The 27,757-nt window shown below is 40.0% G+C and overlaps 1 protein-coding gene across 8 annotated transcripts in view; it reads right to left on the bottom strand.

Annotated features, from left to right (window-relative positions):
* ntrk3b (neurotrophic tyrosine kinase, receptor, type 3b) overlaps nucleotides 1-27,757 on the bottom strand; it is a 291,028-nt gene that overhangs the window by 201,439 nt on the left and 61,832 nt on the right. For all 8 annotated transcript variants that reach the window (XM_037795125.1, XM_037795134.1, XM_037795110.1 and 5 more), the window contains exon 2: nucleotides 15,266-15,927. In XM_037795125.1, coding sequence (XP_037651053.1) covers nucleotides 15,266-15,507 — 242 coding nt within the window. In that variant the 5' untranslated portion in view covers nucleotides 15,508-15,927. The remainder of the gene's footprint in view (nucleotides 1-15,265; nucleotides 15,928-27,757) is intronic.

Raw genomic sequence — 27,757 nt, 5'->3', positions numbered from 1 at the left:
CTCACAGATCAGGCTCCATTTAGTTCAAATGTGCAGGCAACCAATGGTAACAGATCTCTTGGAACCATCTTAAGAACGTCTTAAATCTTAGACTGGCACAGTCCTAATAATAATTCAAAAAGGTGGACTACAGAATAGATACAGTTGACTCTGTCAGTGTTTGGCAGAATAACCCTGTCATTACAACACAATACACAAGTAATGAAAAGCTACATGCAACTCTATCTCACTAGACAAATCAATAAACATCTACTTTCTCCAATTTAGTGAAACGCGAGCAGGGAAGTCAGAAGGTTCTTGTTAAATTCCTCCCAAATTTGTCTTCTTGCTTTCTGACTGAGATGTGAAATGCAATAACATCTAGTCCTCATATACTACAGTTCTCACAAAAGTCTACAGTGTCAAGCAATTACCTCCAAAAGGAAATATGGAACTGGGGAGAGACATAGCTCAAGGTTGTTAAATATTTGATTGTTAGCTTTTTTCTCCGTGCTTCCATTTGCTTCTCTCAGGAAAACACATACACATTTTCTCTGCCTTACACACACACATACACACACTCAGTATTTTATCAAAATGACGGTCCGTGAGTGACTCCTAATCCGTCCAGCCAGACAGGGCAACCGGAGGACACATCTCATCAGTCTACCTCAGGACATAAAGCCTTGGCAGGTGTCCGTCACTTCTCTGTGCATGATTTACAAGTGCTAGCGAACATATCATGGGTGTTAAGCTTATACGCATACACACGTATGGATTACTCAATGGGCCTACCGGGCAGAGGATGTCTGAAGTGACTGTTAACATTTCTTGCTGGACAGTCATTCAAATGACCACAAACAGACGCAAAACAACCACAAAGAGACGCAAAACAACCACAAAGAGATGAAAAACAACCACAAAGAGATGAAAAACAACTACAGAGACAGAACAACTACAAAGAGACACTAAATGACTACAAAGAGACACTAAATGACTATAAACAGATACAAAACAACCACAAAGAGGTGCAAAAATTCAATTCAGTTTCTCAAGACACTTTTCATATAGAGCAGGTCAAGATCGTACTCTATAATTTAGATGCTCAACGAGAGATTACAAAGAGATGCAAAACAACTACAAAGAGATGCAAAATGACTACAAAGAAATGCAAAACAACTACAGAGACACAAAGTAACTACAAAGAGACACAAAACAACTACAGAAAAGTCACAAAGCAACTACAGAAAGACACTAAATGACTACAAAGAGACACAAAGCAACTACAAAGAGGTGCAAAATGAACACAGAGATGCAAAAATTAAGTTCAATTCAACTTATTTTTAGATAGCATCAAATCATAATAAAAGTTATCTCAAGACACTTAGAGCAGGTCAAGACCGTACTCTATAATTTAGAGACTCAAAGAGATTACAAAGAGATGCAAAACAACTACAAAGAGACACAAAATGACCACGAAGAGATGCAAAATGACCATGAAGAGATGCGAAACGACTACAAAGAGACACAAAATGACTACGAAGAGATGCAAAATGACCATGAAGAGATGCAAAACGACTACAAAGAGACACAAAATGACCACGAAGAGATGCAAAATGACCATAAAGATATGCAAAACAACTACAAAGAGACACAAAATGACCACGAAGAGATGCAAAATGTCCATGAAGAGATGCAAAACGACTACAAAGAGACACAAAATGACCACGAAGAGATGCAAAACAACTACAAATGACACTGTAGTCTTTTTGTGTCTACCAATCTGGGTGTCTTGCTCTTTTCTATAGGGGTGGAGAGCCTTTTAGATGTCTGTGCCTGGGGGCCCATTGTCTCATAATCCATCCAGGCACAAACACCTATATCAGACCATGTTAAAAGTGGAATAATTATTTAGGAAAAGTAACGTTAAGGCTCTAAAACATTGCACTTCAACAGCACAGAAATACGCACACCACCGAACACTGAATCACTGACACCTACTGTCTCCTCTCTAAAATAACCAGAGGGGAACAAGTTGGTCTTTCCAGTAACAATAAACACATTAGTGATGCTTGACAGGTGATGGCTTCCCCTGGAAATAAGGAGCCTCTACAGTTCACAGTGTCAAATGTAGACAGCTGCCACCGCAAGCCACTTCCCCTGACTGACGTGCCAGCCAGTTTCTCCATCAAAGCCTTGTCAAAGAAGAGATACCACTTTTCCACATGGAGGCTAATTAAGCCAAAGCTGCGGATTAGTTTGACTACCAAAGGTACCACTCCCGCTAGTAATATATGCACACATGGTTGATGTTGTTTAGCCCTGTTGACTCTGTTGACATTGACTCGCATAATGTGGGGACCTCGTGTGATTAATGAATTATAAACCAACCTCTGTGTTTCATGATGTGCATGAAATATGGGATGATGAAATTTGCTGAAATCTCCTGTGTCCCGATTCTGGCTGTATAAGGTCAACATTTGTCAAAAAGTTTGTCTGTTAGTGATTTTGCATTGTAAAATTATGCACAGAAGGTATTTCAAAGTCATTGTTTGTATTATTATAATATTAGTTCCTCAAAAGAAATCAAAACAAAAGTAAACAAATGCTAAAAACATTATGCTTTAGTGAATTTTGCTTGGATTTTTTTACTTCACAACAATCTCGGCTGACGCAAACACCCTACGTCCCCGAATATTAATCTTGCAAAAGGCAAGCTAATTTAGTCTAACAATTCTGACAAACATCCTTATGTTGAAGCCTCTGCTTTCACAGCCTCCTTCATCCCTGAAGAACATCTGAGTCATAGCAGCAGCTACAACAATGAGTCCATTCAGCTTCATCAACAATGCAATGCTCACTCTCCCAATTCACTTTATATTTTTGAGATGCAACTGGAATAGCTGTAATTCCCAGATTGCTCACCCAAACATTAAATTCAGCGAAAAAACAAAGTGCAAATTTCAGAGCCACAGCACCTCTTACATTCTTTATACTATTCGGTTTTAGTAACATTTCACCACATAAAAAAATGGGGCAGCTGAGTAACCTGAGTCGACCAAAAGAATTGAAATAGGTCTGAAAGTTACTTTGCTTACAGCTTTTATATAGAGACGGGAAACTAGTTGTACCTCATGTGCCCTCATCTGCTGGGAAAAAATCACAAATACAGCAATGATACCAAGTAAGCTCAGGAGACAGCAAAGATACTGAATACTTCAAGCAACTACAGAGAAAAATGAAAAACAGAATCAATGCAGGATGTCACATGAGCGCGTCATCAATGCATGATGTCACATGAGCGCGTCCTTGACAACCTAATATGTAAGATCATTTTAAAGACGTACATTTTAACCAATAAGTATATGTACATTTTCATTATTCATTTTAAAGCAACAGTTTGACAAGAAATGAGTTTATTTGCTTTCTTGGCAAGAGTTACACGAGCAGATTGATACCACACTCGTGTATGTTTTCTACATATAAAGAAGTAGTGGATTAGCGTAGCTTAGCATAAAGACTTCTAACAGAGGGTAACAGCTAGCCTGGCTCGCTCCATAGCTCAACAACACGCCTAACAACACACATGGTTTTAAAAAGTTTGGGGACCACTGGTATGTGGAGTTCAAATTGTAGGAATGGAATATGAGAAATGAAGGCTACGATTTTTCTAACTTCAAGGAGAGGGCATATTAGAGGGGGGATATGAGTGGATGATGTCAGGTGCTTCTTATAAAGATGAGTTTTTTAGCCTATGAAGGAAGATGGACTGTGATATTCAACTGGAGTAGCAAGGTCATTGCACCAACAGGGAGCCAGTAGGAAGGAGAGTTGAGTCCCAGTGGACCATTTACTTTTAATGCGTTCTCATCTGCCTCCCCACAAAGCTCTGTCGGGGTCTTAAAAAACCCTCCTGGTGCTCTCGACTACTGCCACCGAGAGTCCTCGGCTCACTGAGAATGATCGGTGAGCATAGCTGAATGGCCTGCCAGGTCCATAATGTTTTGATGTAGTGTAATACGCACCAATAGCCTACAGAATAGAGCAAATACAGATATCAGTGCATCTGAGGTAATCAATAAATAGAGGCTGCTCAGGGCCAATATATAGATATATCTTTCTGGGGAAACATGAAGGCGCCATTTGTGCTGCGATGCTTTATCCTCACCGCTGATGATGTTGGCGGTCACAGCTAAACAGCCAGGATTGTAGAGCCATTAATTCATTTTGAGTGTTTACCGCCCAAACATCAGCGCACATATTGCTTCAAACAGACCTCACTCATTTGTACAGATGGAAAGCTGATGGACGGATGAGGGCAGATGAGTGCGGCTCACGTTGGGTAATGCACTGTCAGAACAAAGGAAAGGCCAAAACCACAAAGCACCGCAACCACAAACCACAAAGAAACTACTTTCCATCTTTTGAAAGAAAATGTGTTTTTCTAGTTCAGAGCTTACCGAAACGCCACGGCCTTAAAAAATGATAAAATTAATAACAAAGATAATAACAATAGTCTAGTGCAGAGCTGAGATAAGCTCCATCCCCCAAGCGATCCTGAACAGAAGCCATCTGAGGTCACACTGACAAATGTTGAGGCGAAATTTTGATGCAGGCAATTACACACAATACAGGAGTGCAGATGCACACAGATGAACAATTCATTTCTGAAGCACTCTGGACTAATAAGCGTTTCATTTTTCATCAACGAGAAGAGTTTATGCCGTCGGATAGCATCCGTCAACATGTGCACAGTGTAGGAGAACATGGCTGAAACTCAGTGAGAACTGAGAGAGAGCTGCATTATTCACACGGCTCTGCCAGTCATCGCTGACATGGAGGACAGCGGGGTGACTCCTCCTACTTGATAATACACGATGATTGATGTTTTTTGATCATCCCACATGAATAATAAGCAGGAGCTTTATTAGAGGCCCGGGAGAGAAAGGATGAGGGTTCTTTTTTTTGTGTCACCGATGTCTGGTGGGAGTCGGCACACGGCGATGGACACCGTGGAGGTCAGACACACATCCTCACCTGGGAAGAAGTTATCTCGGAGGAAATTAATGGTGTGTGGGAGAGAGATGGAGCGACGGAGAGGAGAGAGAGAAAGAGATCAGGAGAGAGTTTCTAAGCCACGGCCATCACAGGTTATGAAGAGGGAGGATGCAGAAGAAGGAATCAGTGTGGCTTCACAGAGCGTACAGATATCAGGTTTAAAGCAGCACTAGGTAGAATTGGAGCAAATATGATTAAAAAAAGTTAGATTTATAAAACAGTCACTATATCCTGACAATAGTGCATGAGACAGGTAATCTGAAAAACATAATGTGCCGCTGTGTCCTCCGGTGCTCCTAATGGCATCTGCAAGATTTGACAGACCGGAGGAAAACAACCAATCAGAGCCGAGCTGGAGCCTGCCGTCTCTGAGCAGCTGTCAATCACTCCGATCAAACAGTCAAACTAGGCAGCCCTGATCAAATATGAATCAATTTTCTGTTACTGTAATGCCTATTTCTTGCCTCAACTGTTTTCAGAAACATCTTGTGGTGTACTGTTTAGCTGTAAAATGAGAAAATTTGTGACCCGGCAGCCATGTTGAGATCAGTTGAGGAAATACCAAGCACCGCGAAATAGGCATTACAGTAACAGAATATTGATTCATATTTGATCAGCGCTGCCTAGTTTGACCGTTTGATCGGAGTTTCCGAGTGATTGACAGCTGCCTCCGTTGAATGAACAGCCAATAGGAACACTCTCTCTCTGAAGTCTTCCGTTAAGGGCTAGACTTTTTAAAGCCTTAAAACAGAGCCATGAGGAGGTGCAGAAGTCTGGTTTTCTCTCAGAACACTTGAATTACAATTCGCTGAAATGTTATTATTGAATTGTTGCCCAAAGATGCCAAAAACATTCTGCCTAGTGAAGCTTTAAACATGATAAACTGTTATAAACCTTCAGTAAAACTCATGCTACCTGATTAGACATACATACATTAGACTTCTAACAGCAGTTCTTGATAATTGTCCCTCACATATTATAATAATAAAAATGTATGTAAATAGATGTAAATGGATGGATTATGCACAAGGGAAACATTTCAGTCGGTCGTATTGTGTTTCTTCATGCCACCATGGAACAAATTGTCGTTTAAAGAGGCGGCTACATGATTTTTTTCTGCTCCCTTCAATCTCCCAAATTTGACATGATAAACTGTTGCCCACAGTAGCGGCGCTGACTCATAATCTGCTGTATAAAAGCAGAAGCTCAACTAAATGTCAACAGAAAGCCCCTGGAATGCCGTTGCAAGGCTTTAAAGGGTTTTTCTAATCCCGGGTGAAACAGCAGAGCCTTCAGTATTTTTTCACCCCTCCATCCTCAATGCATCTCTTGATTGTTAAAGTGTGGGGGGGGGGAAGGGGCTTCATTAGTATGCATCTTTAAAGGCGCGAGGGCTGACTGCAGATGCGGGAGTTGAGGTGGCGTGGGAGAAGCTGGGTCAGTCACATGGCCGGGACTTCTCACATGCAGCATCCCCGCATGCATGCAGAGGATCTGAACGAACGAAACCGCCGCTCTCTCCTCCTAATTCTCAGATGGCAGCCGTGACCTACTTTCCACAAAGACGGGCTCATGCAAACTTGATGATATGCTTATAACAGAAGAGCCCGTCGTGCACTGCCTGGGGTGAGCCTCGCAATGCGGAGGCAGCATGGTAACGACCAACTGGCAGGACGCGTGTTAGCAACTCCATCCTGGGTGGTTAAACGGCATTCGAGGTGATGACACTGAGACGGCAGCATGGGACAGGAGGTGCAATGAGGGCTTTGAAAGGTTGTCAGGATCACCTGAACCCCTTAAGAAAAGCACTTGATTTCAAAGTCATTTTGTAGCCCAAGACAAGCCGATGATTAATGAATGAATCTGAATAGCTATCTCATGAAACTACAATGGTAGACATCAGAAATGTCCCCCTTGTTGCATCTATACTACATTAGCAAGTACTGCAACTACTGTAGACATTTCTGAAATACTGTTAGTGGCTGAGTATGCAGATTGCCACAAAGACACCGTCTAATCATGTATTCTGCTACATTTTACCAAAATATTAAGGCACAAAAAATTAGGGCTGGATATCCAACGTCAATTTTGTATTTATTATTTGGTACAGACGAAATATGTCCATAGCACAGAGAATCAAAAACTGTTAAGTATCAGAATATGGCATCAAATGCCTGGCAATTTTGCCAGTTTTAGACTATTTTATTGAGCCGTGTTTACTGTACATGCCCTTTACATTTGAGTCTATCCTGCATTTCTAAAATATTGATTAATTTCAGTAAATTTATGTAACCAATTGTGATGCCATTTAGTAAATCTGGCATCCTGGTGCTTCTTACCAAACCATTCTTTGCAACGTATTACTATTTACTTTGCAACTTGTAAAGACTAAAATGTAATTCTGGTTATCAAACCTCAATACCTCTTTGGTACAGATAAAGTGTGTCTATTAAAGAGGACCTATTGTGCTCATTTTCAGATGCATACTTGTATTTTGGGTTTAAAATGTTTACATACTTTAATATGCAAAAAAAAACACTTTATTTTTCTCATACCGGCTGTGCTGCAGCAACTCTTTTCACCTTGTTTGAGCTCCTAAAATATTGCGAGTATGGAAAAGCATTTATCTCTTCTTTGATCAGATAGTTCCTGATTCAAATCTTAATTTTATTCAGGTAAACTTGTGTTTAGATATTTATCATTTGAGAAGTTTGGCTTTCTTGTTAAATGATAAAAACATGTTGGAGAAAAACAATTATTTTTCATCACAGTGAGGGATGAAAAAAGTATTGTTTTGGTATCATATCAGCACTAATCAAATGTTGTCCAGCCCTATTCAGAAGTAAATGCATCAACCAGTTTTCAAAGAACTCCTCTAAAATGGGGAGTAAGAGTGCAGCAGTATTGCATTAGAACATAACAGAGTGTGATTTTTTTGTTTCATATGTGCTTAGATATAAAGCAGATATCCGAGGCTGATGGCAGACAGGTGTGAAGCTCTGAGCTACGTTCCTCATGAGCAGCTAACAGAGGGTAAGTGAGGTGTGGGTATGATTTATTTGTGCCTTCAAATGATACTAACACACCGAAAACTGCAGATCACACAAAGACAAAAAACCCAGCAGGCTTGTAAAAACATCTCACCCCTAAAGAGCACAAAAATAATAAAAAATAAAACTCAATAAAATGGAAACGACAGAAATATCAAGGTGACAAAGAAAAATAAATCAAGACGACAAACAGATACAGGTGAGCTGGGCATCAGAAACCCAGACATCAAAACTTCACACAGAGGAGAAGAGAACAAAGGCAAGGAAATGGATAAAGAGCAGGAGGGAAGAGGAGGGGAAATAAATACATATACCAACAGGGAGGAGGGGAAGGTAGCACTCTGTACATCCATCAGACATCCCAGATTAGGGGGCAGAACAAAACCCTTTGACTGGGTTACAGCTGACTGGGCCTGGGAAACAGTTATTTCCCCCAAAAGATATTAATCAGAATATCCCAAATTCACACAGTCTAGCCTGCAAGCGTGTTATCACCAATTAAACCAGATTACATTATCAAATGTCCAAAAATTGTTTTGGATTTTCTATTATGTCTCATATTGAGGAAGTATCTCTATCATCCTTTATGTCTCTACTAAAGCTACTGAAATACAGCACCTTTATTCTACTGATGAACCCAAGCACTGATTTGATGAATGCATAGACTGTATATAAGAAGTAGAAGTAGTCACCGTGACGTCCCCCATTGGTTTGTGGACTGCCATTTTGAAGCCTCAAATTGGCATTTTGGCCGTCGCCATCTTGATTTTTTGCAACCAGAAGTGATACGAGAATACAACCGAACGTTGAATAAGACATGTTTAGGTGACCAAAAATGTTGCAATTAACTTTCATGAACTGAAAACACACTGTGTGAAAGGGTTCAAATTTGTTCTACCAAACCGGACAACGCCGTGGTAGCGACCTGTCAATCACAAGGTAGCAACGCCCTAAAGCATCCCCTGCTTTATGTTCTATTTGACTCTAAATGGGACCATAATTTACTAAATGAACATCATGCTGTATTGAAGAAGACTTGAAACTAACGATTGAGACCATAAACTCATGTTTACAATGTTTACTGAGGTAATAAATCAAGAGAGAAGTAGGGTCATTTTCTCATAGACTTCTATACAATCAGACTTCTTTGTGCAACCAGAGGAGTCGCCCCCTGCTGGCTATTAGAAAGAATGCAAGTTTAAGGCATTTCCAGGTTGGCTTCACTTCTCAGAACCGGAGGTTGCCCACTGGTTACAAACTGGAGGTGTGGGGTTTGAAAGACATGGGCATTAAGGGAGGGTCTAATGAAAAACAATATGGAGCTGCATTATGGGAAATGTGGGTTCCAGCTTTTTTGTAGCTTAAGCAATAGAGACTAAAATTCAGAAGATCTCGGCCTGCACTGCTTCAAGGTCAAGCGTTTTCTTTTTACAAAATTTGTCCCCGACTTTATGGAAATGAAATACCTAACTACTGTAGCGCCCTTATAAATACATGATCCAAATGTTCAAAATATATTTTCTCTGCTGGAGTTCATTTATTCTCATTCAGAACCGTTACGCAATAATTATATGGCAGATATTTGAAGTTTCCATTGGCCACAGTCACACATTTACAGTATGTGAGCTGCACAGGAGTTTTAGGAGGATCGAAAATGCTGAATTTAAGCGATGCGGTAATGCTCAGCGTCTGAGCCGGGGGACACTTGCAGCCCACACAAGTCACCTATAAGCGGACCTTGGAAGCATGCCTGTATAAAACAGGTTTCTTTGGCAGCCCCAGCTAGCTGCAAGATTTCATATAAAATGTGTATTTGAAGGTGTCTACAGATCGATAGTTTCAAGTGGAGCTGTGCTGGTTTTAAAATTTTAAAAAGAAAAGAGAGAAAAACTTCTCTAACAAGTTTTTAAGGAAGCAGAGTAACTGGCGTTGAGCCAGAGGTTTGGGGTAATTGTTGAAAGTGATGGCTGATGAAATATGCAGCCAGTACAGCAGTGGATGGATGGATGTGGCAGCTTTGATTTTCTTTTGCTCACATACCCCGTCCTGTTAGATCTCACCCTATCTCACGATCCTATTCTATGGCGTATTGCATCTGAAATTGTATCCTTCTCTTTTCCACAGGAGACTACTTTGTTATTCTTTAAAGATTGCCTTTGGTTCAATGTTCAATATTTTAGCTGTGATTCCAACGTGTGACTTCTATCGTTTGAAAGTGACACCTTCAGTAAGTAAAAGATTAATCACGCTAAATATAACATTATGGTGAATTTTAAAGGATAGCTTGAATGCTTGAAATTTGAGAAGACGCTGACTTTTATTGACTGGATGATCAAGATTTTAAAGATATCAAACGATCAACTTCAAGCCGCATTTGGCAAAGTACATAAACGCTGAACCATTTCAGAGTGTGGAAGTCTCAGTTTGTTTGCAGATAAACAGATGGCAATTTTACAAGTCCACATAAATCTCTTTGATTGAAGAAAGAGTTGGCATTAAAGAAGCCAAAACTATGATTATGCTATTGGAAGAGCATTCTCATTTCAAAGGCAAATAGAGGACTTCTGATTTATTTTAACATTCATATTTACAGAGAGCAGTATCTAATGACTGTTATAGCTAAATCAAATACCGTAGATATAAGATATACACTCAGTGACATTATAAGACGTTAAAGGCAACAGGGATAGGTTGGATGGACGGACTTGTTGATTTTCTTATAGAGTGTCAATGCTCCCATAATCTCGATGACCAGATATCTGCATATGAATCATAGACTGTATATAAGAAGTGGACGTAGTCACCATGACATCACCTATTAATTTGTAGACTGCCGTTTTGTTTGGCCCTTTTGGCCATCGCCATCTTGGTATTTGGCCGTCACCATGTTGACTTTTTGCAACCGGAAGTGACACGAGAGGGTGGAGCTAAGTACAACCGAATGTTGAATAAGACATTTTCAGGCGACCAAAAAAGTTGTAATTAACTTTCATGAACTAAAAACCCTGCTTTATGGTCTATTTGACTCTAAATGGGACCATAATCTACTAAATGAACATCATGCTGTATTGAAGAAGACTTGAAACCAGCGATTGAGACCATAAACTCATGTTTACAATGTTTACTGAGGTAATAAATCAAGTGAGAAGTAGGCTCATTTTCTCATAGACTTCTATACAATCAGACTTATTTTTGCAACCAGAAGAGTCGCCCCCTGCTGGCTATAAGAAAGAATGCAAGTTTAAGGCACTTCAGCATTGGCTTCACTTCTCAGACCCGGAGGTTGCCCACTGATATGAATGCAGAATCTTTAGGCAACGAGATTTTAGTCATCAGAAGCGTTAGTAGTATTGACCAATCATGTTTGAGCAGGCCTTGGTTGCATGCAGATAAACAGTTCATGTGAAGAGCAAAAGAGGTGGAACACATTGGCTGAAATACAATCTTGGAACCAACCGGCTATCATCTGATGCCAATTTATCCTTTCATTAGCTAAATAAACTGTTAACTGAGTGTAAACCGGCTACTTGCGATACGTCTCTCAACTCCAACTCCATTCTTGCGTTTTAAGTTCGGACTGTAAACAATGACCGGCACACGGAAGAGGAAGTCTTGGCCCGCATATCTGCTGGCTACACCAGAACCCCAGAAATATTTTCTGTTGCCCCCAGAGGCTAAATTGCTGGCAGACCGATAGCCAATGGGTTATGAGATTGATGCTCCCAAAACTCAACATGTCCTCATGGCTGGATGTTTGAAATTCATTTGTGAACTGTGTTGCAGATGTTGGGATGCTAGTGGTGGATGTTTGAGCTCCACTGCAGAATGATGTACAGTATGTGCATGGTTTCATAATTTTTAACAATTTAGTTGAACTATATCAGACACAAGTTATTATTCAAAGCACAGTGCTTTTATAGCCTATATGTTTTACAGTAATACATGTCTGGAGGGGAAGTCTTTAAATATAACTGGCAAACCATGGATCCCTATAAGATTATGATAGGTATAGTGAATATTCTAGACAATGTCTCTATAAAAATAGCTCAACTTTCCTGGGAAATTGTGGGATATAAAAAACATTAACTTCATTTAACCTCATCTTTTTTGGCAGATGTGGAGATAAGTGGAACAGAGAATTGTACTTCCAAGAAAATCTGCATATGGACATGTACAGTAGCTTGTAATTATCTGTAAAATGCAGATTGTGCTTAAGTTGTGGTTAAAGCTATCTTATGCGAACAAGATTTAAATAACTCCATCTTTCTATTTTTATGTTAATGACTACTTGACTACAGACAAGTCCCTGTAGAATAATTATGGGGACATTACATTATACGACCATTTTATTGTTACATTACCATCGAAAAGCAGAGTTTTAGATGGACTATTACTACACCATCAAAGATGGACCTTTACTAACTCGCACAGATTGATTTAATAGCTCAGCTGCTACAGTGAGTAAATGCATGGATGATGGCGAATGTATAGGAGTTGAATGGAAGGAAGCACTTAGAGCAGAGGAGACGATGGAGGGCAGAGGGGTGATTTTTATCTTAATGCATGTGTTGCAGTGATGATTTGTACAGATTGGTCTGATGCTTTAGCCTCTCTTGTTCTTACAAAAAGGTAGAAAAAAAAGAAAGGGGGGAAAACAAAATGAGGCCAAACGTCATCGCCAGAGGTGGAAGCTCTGATTGGATTCTGCAGTCAGAGCTGCACTTACACACAAACCTGTCAAACGCTTCAGCTGCTCTCAGAAAACCGTTTTTTTTTTTTTTTCTTCAAGTATCACAGCGAGGCCTTATCGTATCCACTTCAAACGCCGATGCTTCTTGTGATGAATCTCTAATGTGAGAGAACTGGAAAACTATTATCTGGACTTGGCAGTTTTCTTTGGCTGGCCGATCATCCCACGGTTCCCGCTAGGAGCCCTCGCTCCAGTTTCCCATCTCCGTAAATTGCCCCCCCATCTCTCCCTGTTTCCCTTGTGATGAGTGAAATAGACCTCCCGTTAGCAAAACGCACGCATCCACACCTTACAAAAGAGAGAGAGAGCACGGTTTGTGGGCTGCATGTGGCCTTCGTCGCTGACTGCTCTGTATTACTATGGTTACTGGTTGTTATCTTTAAATAGCATGTTTTCTGGCCAGATAACAAATTGGAACGAGCAAATACTATTATTAATTAGACGTGTTCATCTATACATTTCAATGAGCACAATATATATGCTGTGAGTGATAGTTTGCTATTATTTTCAGCCAAATAATTAACTGTGTATGCTTTTAAACTGCATAATTAGACCTGAACAGTTGATTATGAGATTATACACACAATGTAGAAATCTCTCTGTGTGTTTTGAATGTATAGACTCCTATCAGGTGTGTAAGCCGATGTGACATTGTCTCTGATAAGGTGTCATTGAGCTGCTGTCGGTGCTGCTGGGTGGAGGTTGCTGCCGTCCATGCTGAGCAGCAAGAAAACAAGCGGCCTGCTTGGCGAGGGGCCACGAAATGCACAATTAGTCCCGGGTCAATTGCATTAGAGTCTCTCAAAGGCAAAAAGGCAATCAATGTGTGGCTTTGTGCTTATTATGAAACAGGATTTTTGGCATTTTTACAATCCAGGAGGTACTTTATTCTACTGTTGATCCGGGGGAGGGAAAAGACAAATGACTGGATGGAGCAGGTTTTTACGAGGAGGAAAATCTTTACCCGAGGGTCACTCTAGGGTCATGTTAATCCCTACTGGTGTGACCTCTGACTCTTCATCTCTTTGCCACCCTAACGTGGCTGAGCTTTAAACTGATTTGACTAAAAAAACACCAATAACACAGTCACGTAAATGACTCCAGTGTTGTAAAAGAAAGAGCCCTTCTTGGCTCCCAGAGCCGGGCCTATAGAGGGTACCAGGCTACCCTCTAGTGGCACAGGGAAGCGATGAACCGTGTCACCAAATAAGTTGTTGTCAGCCAGCCTCAAACGGATAAAAAAAAGGGTAAATAGGATACCAAAAAACCTGATGGGGAGGAAAAGTCCTCAGTGGCGTAAAAGGCGACGCAGGAGGAAGCCGTGCGGGGAATTCCAGCGCGTTAAAGGGGGGAGATGTTTACTTTATATGCAAATCAGCCTCATCGACACCAGAGGTCTTATTTTAAGGCCTTAGCTGCAGTTTTTTTTTTCTCCTGACTTTTCAAGAAAGAAAGCTTTGATGTTGGCAGGAAGGATCGATGCCAGGGAAAGAGAGAGAGAGAGGAGAGAGAGGAGGAGGGAGAGGATGCAGAATGAAAATGTACCAGAGGGGGTGAGTGTGTGCCGTCATCACAGCTCCTCTGTTTTAAGCATCTCTGAAGCATCCTGCTACATGTCCATCTCTTTAGGGGAGAGAGGGAGGAGGGGGAAGCCACAAGTGACGTTTCCAACAAACACCCACCTACCCACAACCCCCCTCTTCTCTCTTCTCCAGACCCCCAGCGCGTCATCCGCACATAATAAAGTTTGGCCTCTGAGAATGTAACTGGTTCGACCTTACTGCACCATTTATTTCTGTTTCATTTAGCACAATCTGTCGGAGCAGTTGCTGCTACACGAGGACTGGGATTCGAGTGAATGAATGAGTGAATGAATGAATGAATGAGTGAGTGAATGAATGAATGAATAGATATATAGATGGATGGGTGATCTGAGGTTCTCCTGCAACATCCGTCTGTCGTTTGGCCGCACACAGGCCGCTGCAGAGGAGCAACTTTATGAGGACACACACACACACACACACACACGCACGCACACATACACACACACATGCACGCAAACGCACACACACATACACACACACACACACACACACAATCAGACATCCACTGTATAGGTTCAAGATCAAGTAGTTTGCACGTACTGACATTGTTGCAAGGGGATTTGGTGTTATTTGCGCATTTGGAGAGATGGATGAAGCGCATTTACGCTCCATGAAAGACGGATGGTGTGATCATAAAAAGGGCCACTTAACAGACTGATAGAAGTGCAAAAAGTCTGAAATATAAGAGATAATCAGCCAACAAGTCAGATGAGTGCAGAGAAAAGCAACAGACAGCCTCACTCACTGAGGATGGCATCAATTCATGATTATTATAGGGAAAAGGGGAAACATTACGCACGGTATAATAATGCGCATCTACTTACATAGTGGTGATGTTTTTGAATAACTCTGCTATGTCAATACTGGTCCCATTGCTGCCAGTGTCTTGCAGGGCGAGTAAAGGGAAAAACCTGCCGTTGTCGGACTTATTGCAGAAGATTTCTATCTGCGAGCAGCGGCAGGTCGGCGGGCAGTCCAGCATGGAGCTCAGATAGTCCTGGAAAACACTCAGCAGAAACAAAACCTTCCACCAGCAAATCCGGATCGAAAGAAACCATAGATCCATGTCTGTCTCCGGGCTTTAAAGGGGGGAAGGAAAGGAGAAGAGGTTCCCGATGTCCTCTGGTGGGTTAGAAACAGAACAGGAGAAGAGAGGAGGAAGAGTGGGAGGAAGGAAGGAAGGAAGGAAAGGAGGAGGATGGTGGTGCGTCTGTACAGAGGAGGCTCTATGTGAGCTGGATGGATGCTGCTGTAGTGTCCTTGCGCGTCACAGATTGGGTGAAAAGGAGAAAGAGACAGAGAGAGAGAGAGAGAGGGGGGAAAAAACGCACGAAACCAAAAAAAAAAAAAATCAAAAATAAGAAATATTGTGAGGCTCCAGTCGTCTTTACAGCCTCAGATGCTGCATGGTGTTTCCTCCAGAATGCTGCTGCTGCTGCTGCTGCTGCTGCCGTCGTCTCTCTCCAAGCAGGACCAGGACGACTGGCTGGAGAGAAACACAGACACACACACAATGAGAAGTTGGAGCATCAAGTCCCTCCTACCGGCTATACAGTCATACTGACACCTGCACACACTGCATGCAATCAACAGGGAGAGAGAACACTGGTGTTGCTGTGCTGCAAAAGCAACACCAGTTTATTATAGTATCCAAATAAAAAAATATATATAGAAAGAATGATAGGGGCATTAAATAGATAATAAAAGCCAGAATAGCCATATACTTAAAACAAAATATTAAAACATATGGTGGCAATATCTTTGGAGATATGTACAAAAAAATTGCAATAATATCAATAATACATAGCTAAATCCATATAGAGCAAAGACATGTTGATAAATAATGAGGGGTTCTACTAATGTGACTTTTTAAAAACACCAATCAACAGGGAGAGAGAACACTGGGTTGCTGTGCTACAAAGCAACAACAGTTTATTATAGTATCCAAATAAAAATATATATATATGTATATATAAAGAATTATAGGGTCATTAAATAGATAATTTAGAACATAAAAGCCAGAATAGCCATATACTTAAAACAAACTAGTAATATTACAAATATATGGTGGCAATATCTTGATAGATATGTAAAAATAAAAATTAAAAATGCAATGATGTCAATAATACGTCACTAAATCCAAATAGAGCAAAGACATGATGATAAATAATGAGGGTTATACCAATGTGACTTTTTAAAAACACCAATCAACAGGGAGAGAGAACACTGGTGTTGCTGTGCTACAAAGCAACACCAGTTTATTATATTATCCAAATAAAAATATATATTTATAAAGAATGATAGGGTCATTAAATAGATAATTTGGTACATAAAAGCCAGAATAGTCATATATTTAAAACAAAATATTAAAACATATGGTGGCAATATCTTTGGAGATATGTACAAAAAAATTGCAATAATATCAATAATACATAGCTAAATCCATATAGAGCAAAGACATGTTGATAAATAATGAGGGGTTCTACTAATGTGACTTTTTAAAAACACCAATCAACAGGGAGAGAGAACACTGGGTTGCTGTGCTACAAAGCAACAACAGTTTATTATAGTATCCAAATAAAAATATATATATATGTATATATAAAGAATTATAGGGTCATTAAATAGATAATTTAGAACATAAAAGCCAGAATAGCCATATACTTAAAACAAACTAGTAATATTACAAATATATGGTGGCAATATCTTGATAGATATGTAAAAATAAAAATTAAAAATGCAATGATGTCAATAATACGTCACTAAATCCAAATAGAGCAAAGACATGATGATAAATAATGAGGGTTATACCAATGTGACTTTTTAAAAACACCAATCAACAGGGAGAGAGAACACTGGTGTTGCTGTGCTACAAAGCAACACCAGTTTATTATATTATCCAAATAAAAATATATATTTATAAAGAATGATAGGGTCATTAAATAGATAATTTGGTACATAAAAGCCAGAATAGTCATATATTTAAAACAAAATATTAAAACATATGGTAGCAATATCTTTGGAGATGTGTAAAAAAATAAATAAAAAAATGCAGTAATGTCAATAATACGTCACTAAATCCATATAGAGCAAATACATGACGATAAATGATGATTGTTCTACTAATGTCACTTTTTTTTTTAAAAATCAATCAACAGAAAAAGACCCTAAAGTGATAATTACAAATCACAAAAAAAAACTAGGGCTGTAAATTGCTTAAAATATTCAACCGTGATTAACCGCAAATTAATTGCACATTCTTTATCTGTTCAAAATGTACCTTAAAGGGAGATTTGTCAAGTATTTCATACTCTTATCAACATGGGAGTGGGGAAGTATGCTGCTTTATGCAAATGTCTGTATATATTTATTATTGGAAATTAATTAACACCACAAAACAACGACAAATATTGTCCAGAAACCCTCACAGGTACTGCATTTAGCATAAAAAATACGCTCAAATCATAACATGGCAAACTGCAGCCCAACAGGCAACAACAGCTGTCAGTGTGTCAGTGTGCTGACTTGAATATGACTTGACCCAAACTGCATGTGATTATCATAAAGTGGGCATGTCTGTAAAGGGGAGACTCGTGGGTACCAATAGAACCCATTTTCATTCACATATCTTGAGGTCAGAGGTCAAGGATCCCTTTGAAAATGGCCTTGCCAGTTTTTCCTTGTCAAAATGTAGCATAGGTTTGGAGCACTTTATAACCTCCTTTGCTTCAAGCTACTATGACATGATTGGTACCAATGGATTTCTTAGGTTTTCTAGTTTCATTTGATACCAGTATCTTCTTCAGTTTTTTGTCATTCCGAATGTAATCATTCGTTAGAGAACATCCTGAAGTGTGATTTGGTAGATTATATCATTGGAAAATATTCTATATATATTTGCAGTGCGTTGTTCTGTGGTTTACAGTACGACTGGCCAGGATCACTTCTGTTGCACGTCTCGTACATTGTTAAATGCCACTCTTATAAATCATTAATGTTCATGCATATTACCAGGGTAAAGAGGATCCTAAAGTGTGCATTTCATGAATGGACGGTTATCTTTATCACCTTAAAGGGCCTTTTTGTGTTGCTAAAACATGAAAAAGTCAAAGGTTTTCCTAATTTTCGAAAATGTATAGAAGCTGTTAATATACATAGTTCAATATGACTATTAATGCTGAATATTGATATTGATTTCACTGATTTTTGTTTTACATAATCTCCTACATACCGTATCACAACAGCAACTATAAACTTCTAGCCTCCTCTAAACTCATTGGTTAAGATGGGATGTTAAAAGCATCTCAGCTATAATGATCCTCAACATCCAGCCATGTTGACATTTTAAGTAGCAAAAAATGCCTGCGTCATGATATTGTGAATGGAAAGTAACCCTGTTTTAATTAGAAATATAAAGAGACACAACAATATGGCTCCGTTTGGTAGTCTGGGTTGGGTTCTGACAATGAGGAGACGTCAGCTTCAGTGGAAGGCTGAAAATGATTTAATGTTGAAATGTAATTATCAAAGCAGTTTAGAGACTAGATGGCATCAAATTCAATTAATGTTGTTCCTGCATTGTTTATCCGAGAGGGCCCAGCAAAGCACCATTATGGGAAATTGCATTGGTGCTTCTAATACAACACAACTTATTTTCATTTAAACAGCACCCCCTTTCATTTAATTTATGCTTAATATTTACATCAATTTACAGGTAATAAACACCTCTGTACACGTGTTTTACTGGTGCTATTTGCCTCTATGTAAAATAATATGATAATTAACTTTACTTATTATCACCAATCTTCTTCTGTGAAACTTTCCCCCTAAGCATGTTCATTCAGCTTCTAATAGAAATAAAGCTAATACAGTCTGAAAGCCAATTAAATATGAAACAGTTGAAGAGCAAAAGTAGATGGCACCCACTGGAGTGGATACCTGAGCCAGTAGCAGGCAGTCCAGTTCTACATATTGGACATTTACTAAATTTAGATATTTTTTTCCAATTCCCATTAACAGCTTCTGCTAAATATCAGGAGGTGCAAACACTTTCATAACTGCACCGTTTTCTGTCCGATCCAATATTATATTAGAGACAAGATGTGACAAAAGTATATGAATACCAGTGAAATAAATAATGATGAAGTGAAATAAAAAATAAATGATGAAATTAAATTAACTCAAAGTCATATGAAAATACGTATATTTCCCTACAGTAAATAGGAAATAGACAATTCAATTATTAAATAAATGCTATATATATATTCAGTGGAATATATCAATATCAAACCCGATCTCACAGGAAGGCATATAAATAGCTTGAAGGACAATCCGCGTGTCAAGAGGATGCATTTTAGGCTTTTCGTGTCATTTGTTAACCCTTGCACGGCAGCTGGATTCTCGCAATGTCACAAGATCATTTGAGAATCGTGGGATCAAATGTCACACGATAATCCATCTTGTCAGGTTTCAAGTAATGCGTTGGTGTCCGACTCGCCAGGCAACGGACCAATCAGCGTCCTGTGAGGAGCTACTGCAGCCAAGCGTGTCGGTCCCGGCTTTCAAACCGGAACCAACATGGCGGCTTGTTTGAAAACTTTCTTCTCTTATATTACGAAAATAGTTCACCTAAATGTGTTTCTGAAACCATCTTAGTCGGGAAAGAAGCCACGCAGTTGCTGAATCTGTCTTCATTTTTGATCGACAACGTTAAACGTTAGTTTAAAAGCTTTAGGGAGTTTCCAGAGGTGGCGAGTCGCGCCGGATGCCCCTGATTCACATTGGGAAGCGTGGAAATGACGGATCCTGTGGACACGTACCGTGAGACCCGGTGAGACAACACGGAGAGTTCTAAACAACAACGGCGGCTCCTGAAGAGGTTAGCGTAGCTGCAATAGCATCAGTTATATCAGAACTGGAGAATATTTCTTCATTGAAAGAAGAGCAAAGAACGGCACTGAGATAGTATCGAGAAGAGATCGTTAGATGGTTCCGTGAAACAAACCGTCAAAACCACTGTTGACGTCCGCAGTTATGTTTAGGCAACAAAACCACTTAGTTAGGTTTAAGAATTACATTATGTTGGGCTTAAAATTAATATGTAAACTAAGTAATATATGTACAGAAACAATGTAACATAACTACAGGAAACACTTCACAAACGTTTTACAAAAAAAAACAACCACAGGTCTCCTGGTTGAAAGTCCTGTGTTTGTTGGACCCATCTACCTCCCATCCCGCCCGCCCTTAAGCGGTCTTTCTCGCTTTTGATTCTACGTCACTACCTCTGAGCGTAGCATATTTACCCAGATACGTTGGCGTTGTCATCAGTACATACTACATGGTGTACAAATGACACGCCAAAAACAAGAACTGTTCTTATTGCACGCTAAATGTCTTGCAAATTATTGTGTCATTCATACAGATTTTCATGCGACTGAGCTGCAATATCCAATGAAATGAATCAATATCGATTTGTTATTTTACAAACAACATTAATTTTCATTAATTACACTATTTAAATTTTACCATTTTATCAAGATATACAGTATATAAATATATTGAATCACTTCCCAAAAGTTGTCAGCTTTTTCATTTTATATTTCAGTGCATTTATATATATATTCTATTATTTATTTATTTAACTTTTATTTAATGCAAATGATTTTGTCATCTTTAATCTTCTCTAAAGTTCATTTGAAAGCTCCGTTTGAAATATCTGTCTTTTCGTCTCTGAAAGCTGTTTGGGGCAGATGGGCGGCTGATAGTAACAACCACCTGTCATGGTCCACCTGACCTAATCTGAGATGAAGGTTCATCTTTTAAAAACCAAACAGAGTTGAAAGCCCGTCGGGAATGGTCTTTTCAAGTGTCATCCAGAGCTCTATCAAAATGTGATTGGTTCCTCAGATGCCACTCAGCCGCTTGATCCCATCCTGAAGCTCTGTTTGTCCTTGTCTTTGAAATATTTCCATGAATGAAGTTGGAAAAAAAACTCACTAAAGACCTTATCGAGCACATGACAGCTTTCCATCTCCAATCAAATGAGATTTGAACTTCTCTGAGCCATCAGTGGATTTTAAAATCTCTGGGGCTATCAGGCGATCTCCGGGGCTACCTTCTCTTCCCCTTTCAAACAGGCTGCCATCACTGTAGCTGTCACCCATCACTACACGTCTCTCTGCAAAGGCTAACCTGAAGCCGGACCATCTGCAGCCTCCATCCAACTTCTTCCTGCTTGATCAATTATCATCCTTCATTGGCTCGTCAACCGCCGCACAAAGCCCGTCTCATTTAAAATGTGTGTTTGCCATGACATCCACCTACCTTCAGCTCAGCCGGTCTGCTACAATCAATCAGGGACACCCAATATGACTGTGCAGCCTTCAAAGGGTTTAGCTGGAGATGAAGGGCTGCATGAGCAGAGCATGGAGTTGTAGAGGACTAATTAAGTGGAGGGAGTGTTTTACCATCCCTCCAAACTGAACAACTTAAAAGACGACACACTCTCAGATCTCTTGTACACCAGCGAAAGGAGCGATAGGCGAGTCTGCGTTGCAGAACCACAGCAACGAATCAAACTCAAAGTTTTACAGAACATTGTGCTTCCAGTTATTGTCTCTGGCTCACCCACCATACTGCTCCTAAAGTAGTGCAATAATCATGTTCACTGACCCAAAATACTGTAAATCCTTTTAACAGAGCATCAATAGTTAAATCTGTGGGATGGCAATACAAAATTGTGACTTTAAAATGATTTTAAGGTGGAAACAGTTCTGCACCGCAGCATACACACTGCTCCTTGGTAGCTTTATATGTACATTTGTCTTTTAGCATCATGACGTCTACTCCAGTCTTCTGATCTTGAAGGATGCTACGATGTAATTTTTAACACTTTAAGAAAACATTTTATGACACCAGGAAAGTCTTCTGATCTTCAACCTCATTAAATAAAACTCCAGGAAGTCACTACGCACCACCAAGAAATATTCGGACACAAACCATCAACGTTTGTGTATGGATAACAAGATATAACGTGTTGATTGAGCTTTAGCTCTGAAGCTGGTAGGCAGACTGCTACCTTTAAAGGGATAGTTTGGGTGTTTTGAAGTAGGGTTGTATGAGGTAGTTATCCGTAGTCAGGGTATTACCTACAGTAGATGATGGTTGGCACGTCACCAGTTTGGAGAAGCAGACAGGAGTACCTGCACGGAAGCAAACTTTGGCGAATCCAAACTTTCCAAAGTCACACAACAACACAAACAAATCGGGGCAGTATCAGCGAGAAACTTCCGTGTTCTTCAAGGTAAATTACTGTTTATTCCAATGGAGTCTGGTTGCTTTGAGAGCATAGATAACGGGGTTCAGTTCCCTGTTGGAAACAGATTATATAGCTGTATCACAGCAAGATAAACCGGCAAAAATATTCAAAATATAGCGAACACTTAAAGGGCCAATATGTAATATATTTACTGTATTAAATCATAAAATGACCATGATATGTCATCAGAGATTTAGGAAAAATGCTCAATTGAAATACTGGCTTCTCCGATAACAATGCTACAGCCAGTATGTTCTTCTTTGAAATTTTGATTCCGGTACGTCTGTTTTTGTTTAGGCCGGTTGTGATCCCGTCCACTGCCCATTTCAACACCCCGTTGCCACGCATGAAACAAATTGGCATACAAACACAGCCTTCTGCAGCCATGGAAACAAGCAAACAAACTGGATCAACAGAGACAATGTTAACGTTAGATTCTACCCGACCTGAAAAGCCTCGGCAAACCCCCGTGTGCAGCTGGGTTATCAAGGCAGCGAGTATTTGAGACACGCAGCCAGTGAAATGATTCCCTCTACTGCTGCTGGCCAGAGAGGCTAATACGGTCTTGTCTAGAAGGTAACCCCGTAATTGCGAAAATGTGCACTAACCGCTATCAGTTACATCGAAGGAGCAGACGGGGCATGGCTCCAATGTTTTGAATTTGGACTGCAGTACCCATTTTAAACACTAGCTGTCAGTCCTACATATTGTTCCTTTAAACTGAAATAGATATTTCTGGCGGCTAAAATACATTTTGCTGCTGGCCCCGTCCACAGCAGTACGTTGCGTTATTCCCATGTCGGTACCCTACTTCAAAACACCCAAACTATCCCTTTAAGCTAACCGTTTCCACTTATTTCCAGTCCTTGTACTAAACTAAGCTAACCAGCTGCAGGCTCCAGCTTCATATTGAAGGACAAACATGAGAGTGGTATCAATATTCTCATCTAACTCTCGGCAAGAAGTGAAATCACAGTGGTGTGTTCCTTGGACATTCTCTCCTCACTTCTCTTAGCCTCAAACATTCCTCATAAAACATTATTTCCTGGGTTTCATATAACCGAACAAAGATCCTGGAACGCCGATATCGTGTATCTTGAGTGTTTTACTGGAAAGAGTTTTACATCATGTGCTGATCATATCGGCGATAAAGCCGAAGAAGAAGTTGATTATTGCCCGAGAGCGTCCAAGAGGGACGCTGAAATTACAGTATGTGGTAGTTATAATGCAGGAAATGAAGGAAGCAACTGCTTTAAGTGGTCACCAAAGTCAAGCAGTAGTTTCAAATAACCCATAAGTGCACTGACTGATGGGTTTTCATACGGACTGGTCTTTACAGCACTGATGATGAGAGTAGCTAAAACATAGCACCTACAGTATCTCTCTAAAGTTAAAGACTCTACTTAAGCAGTTATACAACTATTGAAACCGAAGCCGCTCTTCTGTAGCTGAAAATGGGCTGTTATATTGTGTCCACGGCGGATGGACAACTTGCTTTTCTGGACTGTTCTGAAGAATTTCGCAAAACCCTGAAACTCTGTGTTTCAGCCTGTCTGCTAGCAGAATAAACCACAAACTTAAAAAAGTAGTTTATCCAAGCTCACAGCTGGCTTGGCATCTGACCCTTCTGGCTGACTACTGGACTGATGCCTTTCCAGCTCGTACACAGAGAATTGTTGTTGCTGTTTTTTTTACACTTTGCACATTGAACTTTTTTTGTTTGTCAAAATGCTGCCTTTTTCTGGACTTGAATTTGTACAAACGAGGCTGTAAATCACAGGAGGTATACTAATTGATTTTACACGTCTCACGAGAAATGACTTAAACTTGTAATAAGTTAACGCTACAAAAATGACTACAGAGTTGGGTCAAATTAAATTACAAATGCAAATTGTCTATGCCCAACTGAGAGTAAAACGTCCAAAGAGTTTAAAAAATAAATAAAAAGACATGTTGAAGCTGGTATACTTCACATTCCCTCCCTTTTTTCTCTCTCAGCAGAATCAGTGATGCTGTAAAACCAAACTGTTTCTCAGTATTTCTTTCAGGTTCTGTGGTGTACTGTATACAGAGCAATACGGGAGTCAAGAATAAACTTTTATGTAACCTTATAGAACTTTCTTCTCAACATTTCCTCTGTGATTCTCCCCTTTTTTCTTTAGTTCCTCCTACATGACATGTAACTTATTTTATTAACATGTCATCTGCCGGTTACCATAATACAACACAATCCCTTTTACATTTTATATATTTGGCCCATGCTCTCACACAGTGTGACTTGTTGATGGACTCACTGGCTGTCCCTGTATTTTGCTTATAGGATAGCCTCTCTGATGAGTATGGATAGATTATGAGTCACAGAATAAACATGCAAAACAACTGTGGATAAGTTAGAATGGAGGGGCATTTTACTGTATATAATGGTGCCTTAATGCACAGGCTTACCGGGGCTTAAGTCTCGGACCCTGAGTACCAGGGACCTCACAAGATATGAGATGGAAAAATATTTAAATGTATATGTTATAAAGTATAATATTATATACTCGCACCACCGCCACCATGAACGATATTGGGCCAGGGAACTCAGAGGTTTCCTGTGCATATGTGCTATGATGATCAGCGCATTTAGTCCCGGCCAGAGGGAAGTAACAGGCCGGGCATTTTATTCAGACTTTTTAATGCAACAATGGATTCATATTGAATAGTTCAGTATTATGTAGGTTTATATGTTAAAAGACTTTCATGAAAGGATATGTAACTGTATATTTTAATGATGACACTTGAAGTTCGAAGTATGAATTAATTGTGACCCGATAGTGCAGTCAATGATTTATAAGAATGGCAAAGTATGCTAAAGTCGTGAAGTCTCACCCCACTATTAAACCTTATAATTAGGGCTGTCAAGGTTAACATGATAATAATGCGTTAACGCAAATTTGTTTTAACGCCACTAATTTCTTTAACACAATAACGCAATCCATCTTTCGGAGGTTGTAGCGGGCTCAGTTTTAAAGCTAGAGTGAAGATACTGGCATCAATCTGTTTGGTGACGCCGGGAAGTTGCTTGACATCCTCTTGGATCCACCTTCTCACATATGTTCACATTATATGTATTAATTTTTTATTGTCTATGTTGTATTTTCATTATGTTGTTCCTCATCCGATGAGAGGGTCGCACTGTTAAGAAAACAGGGTGTCGTATCCTGTACAGATTGTAAAGCCCCATGAGGCAAATTTGCGATTTGTGATTTTTGGCTATACAAATAAAATTGACTTGACTTCAAACAGAGTCTCTAGATTACCACTCAAGGCCCTCGGTCTGCGCCCAGAAGGCTCGTTCAGTACTGAGCATGTCTACCATCCACTGAAAGTGCCATTAGGTATTTATGGTACCACCCTGTGTTGTGCATGTGCAGATGTCTTTGGAGAAGATAAAAGGGGAGTTAAATGTCAAAATCACTGCTGGTTTCTCTTTTCACGGGGGGTAGTCAACCTAAGAAGTCAATACTGAGAATCTGCAGATAAATGAATGGGTGTTTTTATTCTCTTTCAATAACTACTATGAGCATAGACATCAGCAAGAAGGTACGGAAGCTCCAGCTGCTCACGAGGATCTGCTCTGTGGTCACTATAGCAAGAGACGACCAGGCTGCTCCCAGGGGCCGACAGCTTGAGACTGATTGTAATTGGCAGCATCATGGGGCTGAGCCGACTTCGACCTTCCCGGGATAATCACATGGAAGAACTCCAAAGTGACAAAAAGCAATAACATCAGAGTTAGACAAACGCAATGACACACAGTATAAAGGAGAACATTTTGTTGCCTCGCAACCTGAACGCAGGAAGTTGATCTTAGTTCCATCTGGTCACGATCAAACTTCTATCAAATATATAGGATTAAGGACTATTTGAACATTGGATGTACTTGTCCTGTTACTGATTGATGGTTGATGCTATTTGATGTTTGTCCGTAACTTGTCTCTTTTATGTGGAACTCATCACATTCGATCAGTACACACATGGAAGACAGGCACTCTGCCTGAAAGGTTTCAACTCCGAGAAAGTTCTCACTCACAGTAGCCTCACTTTTGTGTCAAGTGATTTGTCACAGACATCATTCATTTAGTTCTTGTTGTCCTCAACTCTATTGTATCTCGTCTAACTGATTCACAAGAAGAAAGGGAAGGATGCCCAGACGTAGAGGTATGAAACAAACCGTCAGATCGCTGCCCTCCTCCGCCAGATGAGAGAGGAGAGGATTGTTAGTGACTAATGTTTTATTGTACGCACTGTTTCAGGGAATCTGTAAAAACATTAATTTATTTCTGAAGAGGCTCTTATGCATGACAACAGATTTTACATTAGAAGAAAAAGGAAAGAAAGAAGGAAAACGAATATAGAAGGCAGATTAATGAGAGTGGGAGGAAAGAGGAGATGAATACGAAGGGACGAAAAGGAGGATTTGGAGAGAAAAGCCTCACAGTGACAGGATGGGAGGAATGTTTTTTCTCCGAGCCACTCCAGGTCTGTCGAGGATGCAGCCAACACGCCCAGCAGTCCAGAAGCTACAGTAAATATATACACCCCACCTCGCTCCACAACAGCCCCTATACTTTCTTTGTTTTCACATCCATTCAGCTCCTGCCATTCAAAATGCCACAGTCAATTAGTCAAGGTGCATTACACATTGTAATCCTGACCCGAGATTCATACCCTTCAGTGCCTCTGCTGCGACAAGAAGGATGTAATCCCCTCAGACTGGTGACAGTTCATGTTTCTTGGTGGAAATGGTGGATGTGGATTTATATCATTGAGTACCATTAGACTGGACTGCAACCAGCTATAGTCTGAAAATCAGATGCATCTGCAGAGCAGCCACACATGACTCATCCACAAGAGACTCACAAGGACCACAAAGAAGAATAAAACAACCACAAAGAGACACAGAAATGTCACCAAGGCACAAAAACAAATGCGAAGAGATGCATAACAGCTG

The sequence above is a fragment of the Sebastes umbrosus genome, chromosome 2 (genome assembly GCF_015220745.1).
Source record: "Sebastes umbrosus isolate fSebUmb1 chromosome 2, fSebUmb1.pri, whole genome shotgun sequence".
Classification (NCBI taxonomy): domain Eukaryota; kingdom Metazoa; phylum Chordata; class Actinopteri; order Perciformes; family Sebastidae; genus Sebastes; species Sebastes umbrosus.
Note: the sequence above shows the minus strand (reverse complement) of the source record. Positions and strands in the feature narration are given on the sequence as shown.